General features: G+C 32.5%; 1 protein-coding gene across 1 annotated transcript in view; it reads left to right on the forward strand.

The window, feature by feature from the left end:
* The window catches only part of LOC132730257 (BTB/POZ domain-containing protein 8-like), a 28,590-nt gene extending 20,583 nt beyond the window's left edge, over positions 1–8,007 (forward strand). Inside the window, exons 9-12 of the mRNA XM_060716141.1 lie at positions 787–945; positions 2,171–2,300; positions 3,157–3,227; positions 7,621–8,007. Of these exons, the coding sequence (XP_060572124.1) occupies positions 787–945; positions 2,171–2,300; positions 3,157–3,227; positions 7,621–8,007 (747 nt within the window). The remainder of the gene's footprint in view (positions 1–786; positions 946–2,170; positions 2,301–3,156; positions 3,228–7,620) is intronic.
* Positions 8,008–13,682: the final 5,675 nt, after the last annotated feature.

The raw sequence follows: 13,682 nt of genomic DNA on the forward strand, positions 1-13,682 counted from the left end.
AAGTTGGGGAAGCAGCCCAGCCCTTAATTTTGGGGAAAAATTACATGGTATATTTGCAAAAGGGGAAGAAAAAACTTGATGTAAATTCAATATTTGGGGAAAACTGCATGATTTTAAAGAAATTTTCTTTGGGGAAGCAGCCCTATACCGGCCCCTGTAATAGAGGGTAAAAAGGCCCTGAGCACAAATCTTTCTCATTTACCTCTACTTTATTTGTTTGCATTGTTTGTATTGGTTCTCATAATGTTTGAAATTTTGAACAAACAACTAGTGTTTGATATATGTTTTGATAATTATGAATGCATGAAATTGATAGTTGCAAGTTTTTATTTGCCCACGATTATAAGTGAAGTTATTTGTATGATATTTTTAACAGACCGTTGTGTATTGTTTGGTTTTATCGTTTTAATTGATATGAACTTTTATGCATTTGTCTGCACTTAATATTGACACATGTGATTGATGAAGGTAACCTTTTCTATTTGACATTTTGAACAATTTAAAGGTATAGCTCATTTAATTTCTGTACTGATTGAAATAGCTTTCATGATCAAGTTGTTAATTTTATTGGCTTTTAATCATTAACCTTACATTGCTGCATGTCTTAGCCCAGCCTTGGGCTCTTTGTGTAAGGCAATATACTATAAATCTAAAATGCTGCAGTAAGTTATGTTTATTATGTTTAATCACTGGGAAATATTTCTTTATTTAAACACCAGGCAATATCCCTTTAAACAAAAATAGGTGTCCATGTTATAATGTTTTATATTCTCTCTCTATATATAGGAAGGTATCTCATTTAACCAGCAACCACTGGAGGACATATTTGGTATGATAATACAGGCACTGTCACCAGAAAATTCCTGTCTCGCCTATCTGTCTCTACATAAGTGGGTAAAATCTGTAGAAGTTACAGCTGACGACAAAGTACCATTGTTTTCAGAGGTAAATATTTTTTTATGATGATTATTATGATGATATTGATGATTTAAAAGGAATATTTTGATGATGATGAGCATGACTGATGATGATGATTATGAAAAAAGAATATGTTTATGATGATAATGACTCTGGTGAAACTATTACTGATTGTGATGATGATGATGATGATAGTTATTATGATGATGGTGATGATGACAGAAAAAGAATATGCAAATTGTGATGACTTGTGAAACTGTTACTGATGATAATGATGATGATGATATGATGATGACAAAAATGGAATGTAGTAATTATGATGACTCTTGTGAAAATGTAACTGATCGTGATGATGATGACAGTAATGAAAATGTTGATGTTCATCATGATTATGATGTGCTGTTTGTGTTCTGTTTATCTTATTAATGTAATAATGAACAGGTTCTATACTTTCAGCTGCTAAATTTTCATCATTTTGTATGGAACGTCTCTAAATATACAATGAATACTAAGACATGTGTGTTACAAAGATTGAGTAGGATAAAGGTTAACTCTGAATTTAAAAAAAATGATATAATTAATGTCTAATACAATAATGTTGACAGAGTGTCTTACACACTTTATGTTGACAGTCATTATTTATGTCTAATACAATAATTTATCACATAAACCGCGGCGCAGGAGTGTAATAAAGCCATTTAATAAAAACGATATTACACTAGACGATATTACACTAGTGTAATAACACTTTGATGTCACGTCATTTGCGCTATAAACATAGCGTTAAAGCGCGCTAATGTTAGCGTTACAGTACAGGCGCGGCAAAGAAAAATGACTCTTGATAACAGTTTACCGTTCTTATTTTATATATGTGATAAATAGAATATTATATTCGTGTAGATTCAATACTAAATTTATTAAACTCGTTGAATAAAACAATATTATGCTCGCCAGAGGCTCGCATAGTATGATTTTATTCAACTCGTTCAATAAATTTAGTATTAAACCTACACTCATTCAATATCCTCTATGTTTACAAAGTTATAACTTTCGTCATATTCAATTATGTTGACTTTGTGGAAGTTTATGTCTTATACAATTTATTTTGATAGAGTTGTTTTATGTCTTGTAACAGTTTATGTTGATAAAGATACATTTTCATTACTTGAAACATTCATGTCGATGAAGGTAATCAGGTTTTATGTCCTGTACAAGTTATATAAACAGAGATATGTTTTCTTTATTTTGGTAGGAATTTGCGGAATTTGTTAATACATTGTTTAAGAAGTGTAAGGACCACCTATGTTTGTATGTCCATCAAGCTGCCAACACTGTAGAATGGGAACTTCTGTCAAAGGAAATGCAACAAACTATAATGCAAGGTGAGTGTTTTTCTTTCTTTATTTGTTTTTTTCAAGGTTACAGTGGGTTGTTTTTATTAAACTATTTCATTGATTTTGATGTATTTCTTTTGTTTTTTGTATGAAGCAACAATCTATCTTCCATCCGTCTTCCATTAATGTCAAACCCCTAGTGGGGACATAGACATGACTCTAGACTAGTCACTTCAGAGACAGCTATGAGATACAAGTGAATCTGGGAACCAGTCCCTAGCTCTTATTGAATAGACCCCTTGGTTATTTTACATGCCCAGAATATAGCATTGATACTTGCGAGGATTATCTGGATTTCTTTCGAGTTCACCTCTTGTTAGGCGGAAAAACATTGAAAGTGTCCCTGAAAAATCCCAAGGGTGTTACCAAGTATAGAACCTGGTACTTCAGAAGTGACAGCCAGTGGTCTAACCACTTGAGCTATTGCACCACATATGCCTTCTTTAGGGATGGCTTACGGCTGTTGAAATGCACTTCATTGTATGAGTTTGATTATAATATGTCAAAATAGTACCCCATGCTTTTGGAATGTCTCTGGTTTTACACACTGGCACACTGGTTTTATACCAAGTAACTCTACAACATGACTAGGGGACTAGATAATTGGAGTATTCACTGTATGTTACAATAAGATCTTACATGTTAAAGTATGAAATAAAACCTTTGTGATTTGACATCATTTATCCATCGGAAACATTGCTGGTTTATATGTGATCTAAAAAAAATTTCAATAGGTTGGCTTATATAATTAAACGCAAGAAGCTAAAATGATTGTTTTGTATAAAATTTAGTATTTAAAGTACCAAGATATATTTGTGTTTTTTTTTGTGTGGTATAATTTCAGATGCAAATTATGTATGTATTGATACTAATAGAGGACGTATGGCACGACCAAAATTGACTAGCATGCAAAAGGTATGTTGTTTATCTTTTATCTACCTTTTCACACAATCTATACATTGTATAAATACGTTACAAAAAAATACATCCAAACTCTAAAATTCCCATTTTAGAATGTTCCTAGAAGGTTTTGCAAAAGTTTTAAATCAAATTGATCACTGAATGTTTTCATATGAAACTACTTTGTTTTTTATGCTCCCCGAACAATTTCGGGGGAGCATATAGTCGGCGCCTTGTCCGTCTGTCTGTCTGTCCGTCCGTTTTCTTGTCCGGAGCATAACTTGAAAACTCTTGGAGATAATTTGTTTAAACTTCATACAGTGGTAGTGGGCATTGAGGGGGAGTGCAGTGTCAAAGAACCATAACTCTATTTTGCCTGGTTTTTGAATTATCTCCCTTATAGAAAAATCTTGTCCGGGGCATAACTCTAAAACTATAAGAGATATCAACATGAAACTTTGCAGGTGAATAGATCTCAATGGGTAGATGTGCAGTGCATAAGAACAATAACTCTTTTTGTCCTAATTTTGGAGTTATTGCCCTTTGTTAATATCAAAACTTTGAACTTTGTCCGGAACATAACTCTAAAACTATAAGAGATATCAAGATGAAACATTATAGGTAGATAGATCTCATTGAGTAGAAGTGCAGTGTAAAAGAACCATAACTCTGTTAAGCCTCATTTTTGAATTATCTCCCCTTATAGAAAAATCTTGTCCGGGGCATAACTCTAAAATTGTAAGAGATATCAAAATGAAACTTTGTAGGTGAATAGATCTCAATGGGTAGATGTGCAGTGCATAAGAACAATAACTCTTTTTGTCCTAATTTTGGAGTTATTGTCCTTTGTTAATTTTAACACTGAACTTTGTCCGGAACATAACTCTAAAATTATAAGAGATATTAAAATGAAACATTGTAGGTAGATAGATCTCATTGAGTAGAAGTGCAGTGCAAAAAAAACATAACTCTGTTAAGCCTCATTTTTGAATTATCTCCCCTTTTAGAAAAATCTTGTACTTGACATAGCTGTTAAACTATAAGAGATATCAACATGAAACTTTGTAGGTAGATGTATCTCAATGGGTAGATGTGCAGTGCATGAGAATCATAACTCTGCCTTGCCTAATTCTGGAGTTATTGCCATTTGTTTATTTTTACTTTTTGAAGTTGTCCGGAACATAACTCGGAAACCATAAGAATTAAGAGATATCAACAAGAAACTTTGTAAGTTGATAAATAAGTTATTAGAAGTGCAGTGCAAAGAACAGTAACTCTGCCTTTCCTAATTTTGGAATTATTGCACTTTGAACTTTTTCCAGGGACATAACTCTGAAACTACAAGAGGTGTACTTTCCTGTGTCCAAAACCTATTCGGGGAGCATCACCCGGCTCAAACCGGGCTCTTGTTTTTAATGGCAGTCACTTATCAAGGTTCTTAAATCTAGCACCAATTTTTACTTAATTATGCCCCATTGTGCACTTAAAAAGTCCTTGTTGAAGTTTAACATTCTTTCACTGAATTGTATAAATTCTGATAAACTTTCCAAAAATTACTCATTTGCCAATTACCTGAACCATAGTTTGCCTCTGTTGCTTTTCGGCAAGTAGTACAGTAACATTGATTTAGTATTTTGTATGGAAGTCAAAATACTAGTACTACTTTGTTTCCATTTTTGGACATATTTCACATTTGGCATGGCTATTTTCAGATGAAAGCATCTAACATGCTCTAAAACCATTATTGACTCATGTTTGTCCTTTCTGAAGAAAGAAAATATATTTTTTTCTTGGGCATAATGTGCCTTTAATGTAAGTCTTTATAAACCAATTGAATTTTCTGTTGTCACACAGAACAGTGTTATTGGTTTATTGGTAAGAATTTATATAAAAAAGCCCCATCTAAGTTGTATTTATTCACAAACTTGAATATTGACTTTGATTTCTTTTTGTTGCATTTCTTTGAATTATATTTTGTTTATGTGACCTGGATTGTTAATTTTATTTTAATGTCCGATTAGGAACATGGTTTTGATTTGGAATTCTTTCTTATTTGAGACCTAACTTTTCTGTATTTTTATAATGGACTTATCCCAGTTTAAACTGTACTATTAACATGATTAATGGACTTAGTATCAAAATAGAAAAAAATGTGTACCCTTTGTAGATACGACAAGTTATAACAGTGCTTGGCACTAGATGTGTTCAATAATTTAGCAAATTGTATGCTTCCATTGTTTAAATCTTTAAAAAAAAAACGTGGCCTAGTTTCTGATTGGTTCATGATTTCAAATATGAATGTTTTCATTTGATTCCAGAAGTTTATACTGTATTATACAATTAATTAAGCTGAATAAGGACTTTTTGCTGTTATATAAACTCTCGGAAGTCTGTCTGGAATTTTCTATATATGTTCACTTTAGGATTTTGTAAAAATGAAACATTACAAATTGAAATTAAATAATTATCATGATGTCTATTGAAAATCATTATGTGATAAAAAAGTAATTGAAGAGTTAAACTTCCAATGAAAAATTTTTGTTATGTTTTTATGGAAAAAACAAAAATGGTCAGAATTTGCTTCAATCTTTTATAAATATATATAATCAATTATGTTATAGCCATATAGTCTTTGGGATATAAAATCAAAATGTTAATGGTGTTGAAAATAAATATGATATTATCTAGGTCCCTAGGTGCATATAGGTTAGTTGTGACTGATTCTGAATAATGACCCAAAACCATTTGTTCCACACTGTTGTGAGTTTGAACCCGCAAATGACTTTCTTTCATGTGAGACAGCTTATCAGCTAGCATTCAGAGCGTCTGTGGTTCTACTCCCGCCACATTAAGGTCCTCTTCCACCACTACACATTATGACCTTTACTGTGTTGGTGTGATGTAAACCCCAAAAGAAGAAAAACTGAAGAAAAAAAAACCCCATTACATCCCCTCCCCCAAATGCTGAAGTATTGAAGTGAATATAAGTGAATTTTTATTTGTTCTACCTTTGTCTGTGTGAGACAGAAGGGCTCTGACTCTGTCTTTTAATGGCATATCAATACAATTTGACTAAAATCTCTGCATCTGAAATGTCATAATATATGTAATTTGTAAATATTTAATATGTACGAGGGTTGTCCCAAAATATCGTAGACAAAGTCTGTTACTCAATCAATTATAAAACAATAGAGTCGTCAAGCTAGGGAAAAGTCAATACACCTTTTATGTGTGTCTATGCGAAATAAAATCAAAATACCTCCAAAATTGACCAAGTTATGAACATTTAAAGAATGCTACCTATACATACCCGGCGCACGTTGTCATAAACGTCATGACGTCACAAGATATAAAAAAAATGTTTTTCAAAGTATTTTCCGTGATTCTCGATGCACTGTTGGTGTCGGGCGACCCATTTATCATTACCATTTACAAAATTGTCCTGCTTGAATGTTCTCAACACTCGTTGAGTTTCCTTGCTTAGTACCCTGAAATTTTCGAACCTCAGGGTGACCTCGTAATTGTGATTTCATATAAGGAAACACTGCAAGTCTAAGGGCGTATGGAAGTCTCTAAAAACCTATCACATCAAGTTCAAGCTGTGTCTCCTGAGATCTATGACAAAGTGCATTATCTTGATAAAATATAATGTTCTCCATGTTGTCAGTTAATGCTGGACACTTCTTGAACTGAACACAGTATTCAATGACATCGCGCTGCGCCGCATTTTTATCAGACGTCGCCATTTTGGGAATTTTCAAAATAGCATTGCTGTTACATATTATGCTACAGATTTTTTCAAAGTAACGTTACATAAACGTCTGTTGGTGATATGATGTAAAAGTAAATGACGTAATTCCACAGGAATGTATTTCCCATAATTATTATTATGCTGAAGTTTAAAGGCATGTTTTTAAAGAAGCATGCTCTCAACACTGACTAATATTTCATCGTATGTTGTTACTGTTTAATATAAACCCCTGCATAAAAAGCGTTACCTTATATATTGACTATTTACTTTAAGAAGGTAAATTAACAAATGACCAAGGAAGATATCTGGTAAATTTTATTTCAAAAGTTATGACGTCAGGTTAAAGAGAAAATAATGTAGTCTACGACATTTTGGGACAACCCTCGTATAAATGTCTGTTGTGATAAATGTTTGAGGATTGTCTTGCAAAGTCTGTTATTAAGTTGTAGCTTGTTAAAATCTTATAATTGTGAATATTTTACTAACAACAAAAGAGGTATTTTAAACAGATATACTTTGGGATCTTTCATACTGATCATTTATAAGAAAGTAATTTTCAGTGTGTCTAGCTAGCTTACATACAGTATCTAAATTTCTACATGACATATAAATTATGTATAACTAGATAACAAAACAAAAATTTTGTTTTATTTTCAGAAAATTTCAGCAACATCGCCTCTGTCATTGAAAGAATATTTTGAATGTCATTTTGGACAAGTAAAACCACCGGTCAAAATTCCCAAGTCAAAGAAAGAAAACATTCCAGCTGCCAAACAGAAAGAGGTGACGAAAGGGACAAGGGGAAAGGTTAAACAAGCATCAGCTGATACAAGAAAAATGGACAAATCAAGTGTAAAAACTGTTAAACAAACTCCAAAACTCATCGGTAAAGATACAAGTGTTTATTCCAGTGGTAAGAAGGGGGCTAAAGGTAAGTCATTAACAGATCAAAGTCAGAGTAAAAATGATATGACAGAGGGTTGTAGTAATTCTGCTTTATTTGAAGAAGATATCACATATACTGAAGAAGAATATATTGTTTGAAAGAACTTCCCCCTTTGTTTGATTATAGAAAGACAATAAGGTAAGTTAGAACTTTTGTGACTTTTGACCCCCGGGGAAAGTTTTAAAAAAAAACCCGCCAAATTTTGGAAAGGGAGATTTTTTTAAAAACCAAAAAACCCCCGTAGAGAAAAAAAATTTTTTGGATTATCTTTATGGGTTTTTTTTGTTTGATTTTTTTTAAAATTTGTTTTTAAATAAGCTAAATTTGAAAATATACCTTTTAAGGTTTTGGGGTTTTGCAGGGGTATTATTTTTTAAAGGAAAATATTGAACAGTTTTAAATTTTTAAATGTTGTTTTATGTTTTCAGGTATTGGGTTTCCCAATTTTTTTAAATTTTTTTGAAAGGGGAAAATTAAAATTTCCCCGTGAAATCAAATGGTTGTTTCTTTACTACATTTTTTTGTGATCACTTTATTCAACTATTAAGTCATTTACAAATTGTTTAGTCTTTCAGGTATTTGTTATATTGCTGGGCTTTCATGTTTTTGAAAACATTTTTTTTTTCAAGTTTGTACAAAGTAGGATTCTATTTTGTTTATATTTTGTGTTATTTATTTTTCAAAGCAGGTTGGGTCAACTGGTCATACATTGTACTTACTTTTCTTTTTTTTTTCACTGAATTTCTGTCAGAAACTGCACATGTTGCAGTTATAAAAAAACAAGACAATCTAATAGATGAAATATATAACAGACTTTAGACCTAAACCTAAATACTCAAGGAAAGATTTTCCTGATGAACCATAGAGACTTTCAAGGGAATCGGTTTCAAAAAAATAATACATTATACATGACTGGTTCTCAGCTGCCAAAAGTTTCTTCCACAAATTTTTTTTTTTTACAAAATTTCATCGAAGGCAAGAAAATCAGACTTCTCCTTTTGAAGAATCTAAGATAAAAAAACTCTATCCCAACATCATAAATAAATGAACATTTATTATATCATTGCGAAAAAAATCTGGAGTTGAACCATTGTTGTCAACCGACAAGATGAGGTCTTTAGGTAGTGAGCACACTACTTGACTGTTATTAGCATCAAAGTATCTAACTCGAACTGGGTCTTTCATAAAACTGGAAAGATTAACATACTCATTTTGCCTTTATTATTAATTAAATATTCCTTTATTTTCTGGGTTTGTATTGTCATTGCAATCTTTGAGACAGGAAGCATAATAGATTTAGATATTATCTCTTCAAAATCAATCACTTTACCCTGTTGGGGAGCCTGTTCCTCCAGAATATTAATTCTCTCCTCCTTCACTCCTGTCATTCTATCTTTCTCTTTTAGTGCTTCAGAGGGCTTCCGCTTCCTTCCTGATCCTTTCCCTTTTCCAGGTATGGTTAAGGATCAGTGATTAAAATGAATTTCAAGCCAAATGAACTATACACAAAGCCAAATTAGTTCATAAAATATCTAACATTTTCTAATTGATAAAGTCATTGTATTTGTATTTATAAGTGTTTTAAGTTGCTGAATGTTAGCAACCAACTGCCAAAAGTAGAAATGCATACTTCTTGCAGCAATGGACACATTAAATAAGACATGATTATTCTTTGGTGCCCAAATGCTCATTTCTTTGGTTTGGTAATTGGTTCACCATAAGTCTATTATTAATTTATTCCCATACATGGTTTGAATGGTTCTGGGGTTGTTTATGTTGTAAACAACTTTTTTCTCAAAGTCTGAAATTTTTCCAACTGTTTTGTCGGTGTTTTTTTGGCTGTTTAAATTCTTCTCTTTCCATGTCCATATTTTCAACGTTATCTTTCTCTAATAACTTACACACAGATCATAATCCTCCAGTATATTGTCATCAACGAAATCGCTGATGTTAAAACAAAACCCGGTTTCATTTATTTGTTGTGTCATCTTCAATTATTTATTGTGTCATCTTTATTTATTTTTTCCCCAAAAGTTTCTGACACAATGAGGGCAAATCTTATACGGTTGTGCTGGTACCATAGCGGACTATGGAATTTGACATGTCATAGTAATCCTGAACAATTAGACAATAGCTCTTCTGTGGTGTTGTATGTGACCGGGATATTAAAGCAGTAAAATATATACATAATGATAAAAGTGTATGATTTAATTTAAATTTATCTGTATGTTTATCATTGAGGTCATATAGTGCAATGCTGTTTTTTCTCTGAAAATTTGTAAACATTAAATAGCGAAGACTTGTTGCACTCTTTGTGCTGCTATCTGTGACACCTTCTGAGTTGTACTTCATGTTGTGTTGTATATCTGTTACATAGTGAATTATCAATATCTGGTCCCAAAAATCCAATAAATTCGAAGTCTAGTCTAATTTTTAGCTCGACTTTTCTGATGAAAAGGGGAGCTATCCTACTCGCCCCGGCGTCGGCGTCGGCGTTAGCGTTAGCGTTGGCGTCACACCTTGGTTAAGTTTTTCGTACCACCCCACTTTATTTCAGAAGTATTACAAGTATGGCTTTGAAACTTACCATACTTGTTCACCATCATAACCTCCATCTACAGACAAGAGTACATAACTCTGTCAAGGTTTTTGACAGAATTATGGCCCTTTTTTGACTTAGAAAGTGTATTGAGCTTGGTTAAGTTTTTTGTACCACCTCACTTTATTTCAAAACCATTGGAGGTATTGCTTTGAAACTGACCATACTTGTTTACCATCACGACCTTCATCAACAGACAAGAGGACATAACTCTGTCAAGGTTTTTGACAGAATTATGCCCCTTTTTGACTTAGAAAATACATTGAATATGGGTAAAATCCACTTATTGCCTTAACCCTTTGAGATATTGCTTTTGAAACTTTTAATGCTATTTCACATCATTACCCCCATCTGTACGCAAGAGAAGGTAACTCTGTCAAGGATTTGTTTTAAAAATTAAGGCCTTTTATCGACTTAGAATCTTGGTTAAGTTTTTAGTACCAGTCCACTTTTTGACTGAACTGTTTGAGATATTAATTTGAAAGTTGGAATACTTGTTTACCATCATGGTCCCAAAACATGGGCAGGAGAAGGTAATTCTGTTAAGGATTTTATTTGAATTATGGCCCTTTTTGACTTAGAAACTCAGTTAAGATTTTCATTCTTGTCCACTTGTTGACTTAACCATTTGAGATATTACTTTGGAAGTTGGAGTTCTTATGTGCCATCATGAGACCTATCTGTAAGCAAGAGAAGATAACTCTGTGAAAATGTTTCTTGATTTGTACTTAGAAATTCCTAGTTAAAGTCTTGTGTGCCCTTAACTGTCAAAGTTTTGTTTTATAGGCAAGCACTAAAAAAGTCGAGCGCGCTGTCCTTCTGACAGCTCTTGTTAAAAGATAAACTTGTTTCAATAACACATTAATAATACTTGATATAAAGTTCTTTAAAAATACAAGTATTTTTTTATTTCTGACAATTTCCATTGCCTAGAGATTGATATCTGCAGTTCAAGTTCATTCCTAAGTTCTATCAGTTTTGAAGATGATGAGTAAGGTATGAAGTATGAAATAGACATTTGAGCCGTGTCAAGACATAACTAACATAATGGGTTTGCGACCAGCATGGATCCAGACCAGACTGCACGGATCAGGATCCATGCTGTTCGATATCAGTTTCTTTACTTGTTATAGGGTCTGTAAGCGAACAGCATGGATCCTGATCAGGCTGCGCGGATGTGCAGGCTGGTCTGGATCCATGCTGGTCGCAAATCCATTATGTTGGTTTTGTTGTGACACGACTCATTTGTTAATCTAGTCCTACAATCTAATAAGCTAACTTTTACACTTACTGATAAATATCCAGCAGTGTCTTAATAAGTACTGCTAAAATCTATAATCAGTTGAACTTTGTTTTATACAAAAAAGGAACAAGTTCACTAACCTATGCATAAGTAGATTTACTAGTAATTCTATAAAAATAAAAAACAATTCATCTGTAGATAAGCAACAAGCTCATTTAAGAAGAAAAGAAAAATCACATTAATTTTTATTCTTGTTTATATTACCTGGATCTTAAAGGTGTACAAAAATAAACAATGATTCCAACTGAATCCATTGGGAGAAGGGGAAGTAACTGGGGTTGCTAATGGTTTAACCAAATCCAACCCTTGACTTACTAGGTTCGTTATAATAGCAGGTCTCTCAAATTAGAATGTTTGAACTGCTAGAAGAAGCTTAACTTGAAGAGGTAAGGAAGCGGATTTTTCCATTCTAACACATTCCACATCCTGATTATTGACCATTAAATTTTTCATTTTCTTTATGTATACAGATGACAAAAAAACTGCAGCCACTACAACCATAACTATGGCCTGTAATATAATCCAAATGATGTTTGTGATAATTAAAGAATAAATTACAAATAGTAAAATGATATGAATCAGCAAAGTTCATTGCATTTGTTTAAATATTATTCAGCACATTGTAAATCTAAACTCACTTCTTCATAGTATTGCACTCTGTTAGCCAGTCATTTGATTAGAAGATTACAGATGTTGTCAGTTTGACCTGAAGTTAAATAAAGCATTTAGGTAAGGGTTAGTTGATGAATTGAAAACGCCATTTGCTGAAGTTTCTATCTCTTCAATAGTACTAAATGTTTAATGGTTAATGAAATCGTCCTTTGTTGTTGAAGGAATGTTTGGTGTACCTATTGCTTATTGGTGTCATCTTTGTCCCTTAAAAGAGGTGCCTGGGCCATATCTTAAATAATCTTTGAAGGCTGCAAAATTAAAAAGAAATCATTCCTTTTGTTCAAATATAATTAGTTCACAGGAGTGAATGACGTGCGTCACACCGCTGATAATTCCATTCAAATGGCCTATTATTTATATTTAGTTTATTTAACATGTTCAGCGTAGCATAAACTTAAAATGTTCCGTTTATCTTATCAAATTAAACCAGTCTGTTCAGAGTTGCATCCAATATATAAATTCCAAACCTCATCAAAGTTGCAGTAAACTTTATTTTGTGACTCTCCAGCCTGGCACACCTTGGGTTACAGCGCGTTCAAACACACAAATAATTGAATTTGACCACACATTAATTTCTGCCATTTTCTCAATAAGCCTAAGGAAGCATTCTTTAAATTTCTTATATTCCATTTTTCTTTTGTGAACACTTATAATTTCACCTTTTTTATATCCATATATATTCCACTGAAATTTGAAAATAACAGGAGCAACACAAAAAAACCCAGTCCATATCAACACCGCGCTGCCACCAGTGCTAACGTAAACTTAGTTTCTCTTCTCTTTAGGAGCATTGCAGAGGCAAATATGGCTAAAACAAAGTCTTGCATGAAAATAACATATCGCCAGGCCCGAAAAACAAGTTAACATAAGAATAACTTATTTTATTTTTCATAAGAATATTTCACAGACATTATTCAAATATTTACAACATTTTAAAAATACTTCCAAAAAATTATACTGTCTTCTTCTACTTATTTATCCCCTTTTTTCTAAAAAAGTCATAAATTATTTTTCCCACAAACGGTATTTATTTTTATGATCTGTTCTTAAACCCCAAATCTCCATTGTTCTCCCCAAAAGGAAATTTTATATCGAAATATTAACGCAAAATCAATTAACCAATCCAGGCCCGAGTATAAACAAGAAAATAAATAAAACCAATAACAACAATAACAATATCATAAGAATCGCCCCCATTC

The sequence above is a fragment of the Ruditapes philippinarum genome, unplaced genomic scaffold, assembly GCF_026571515.1.
Source record: "Ruditapes philippinarum isolate M1 unplaced genomic scaffold, ASM2657151v2 ctg7546_1_1_1_1, whole genome shotgun sequence".
Classification (NCBI taxonomy): Eukaryota; Metazoa; Mollusca; class Bivalvia; order Venerida; family Veneridae; genus Ruditapes; species Ruditapes philippinarum.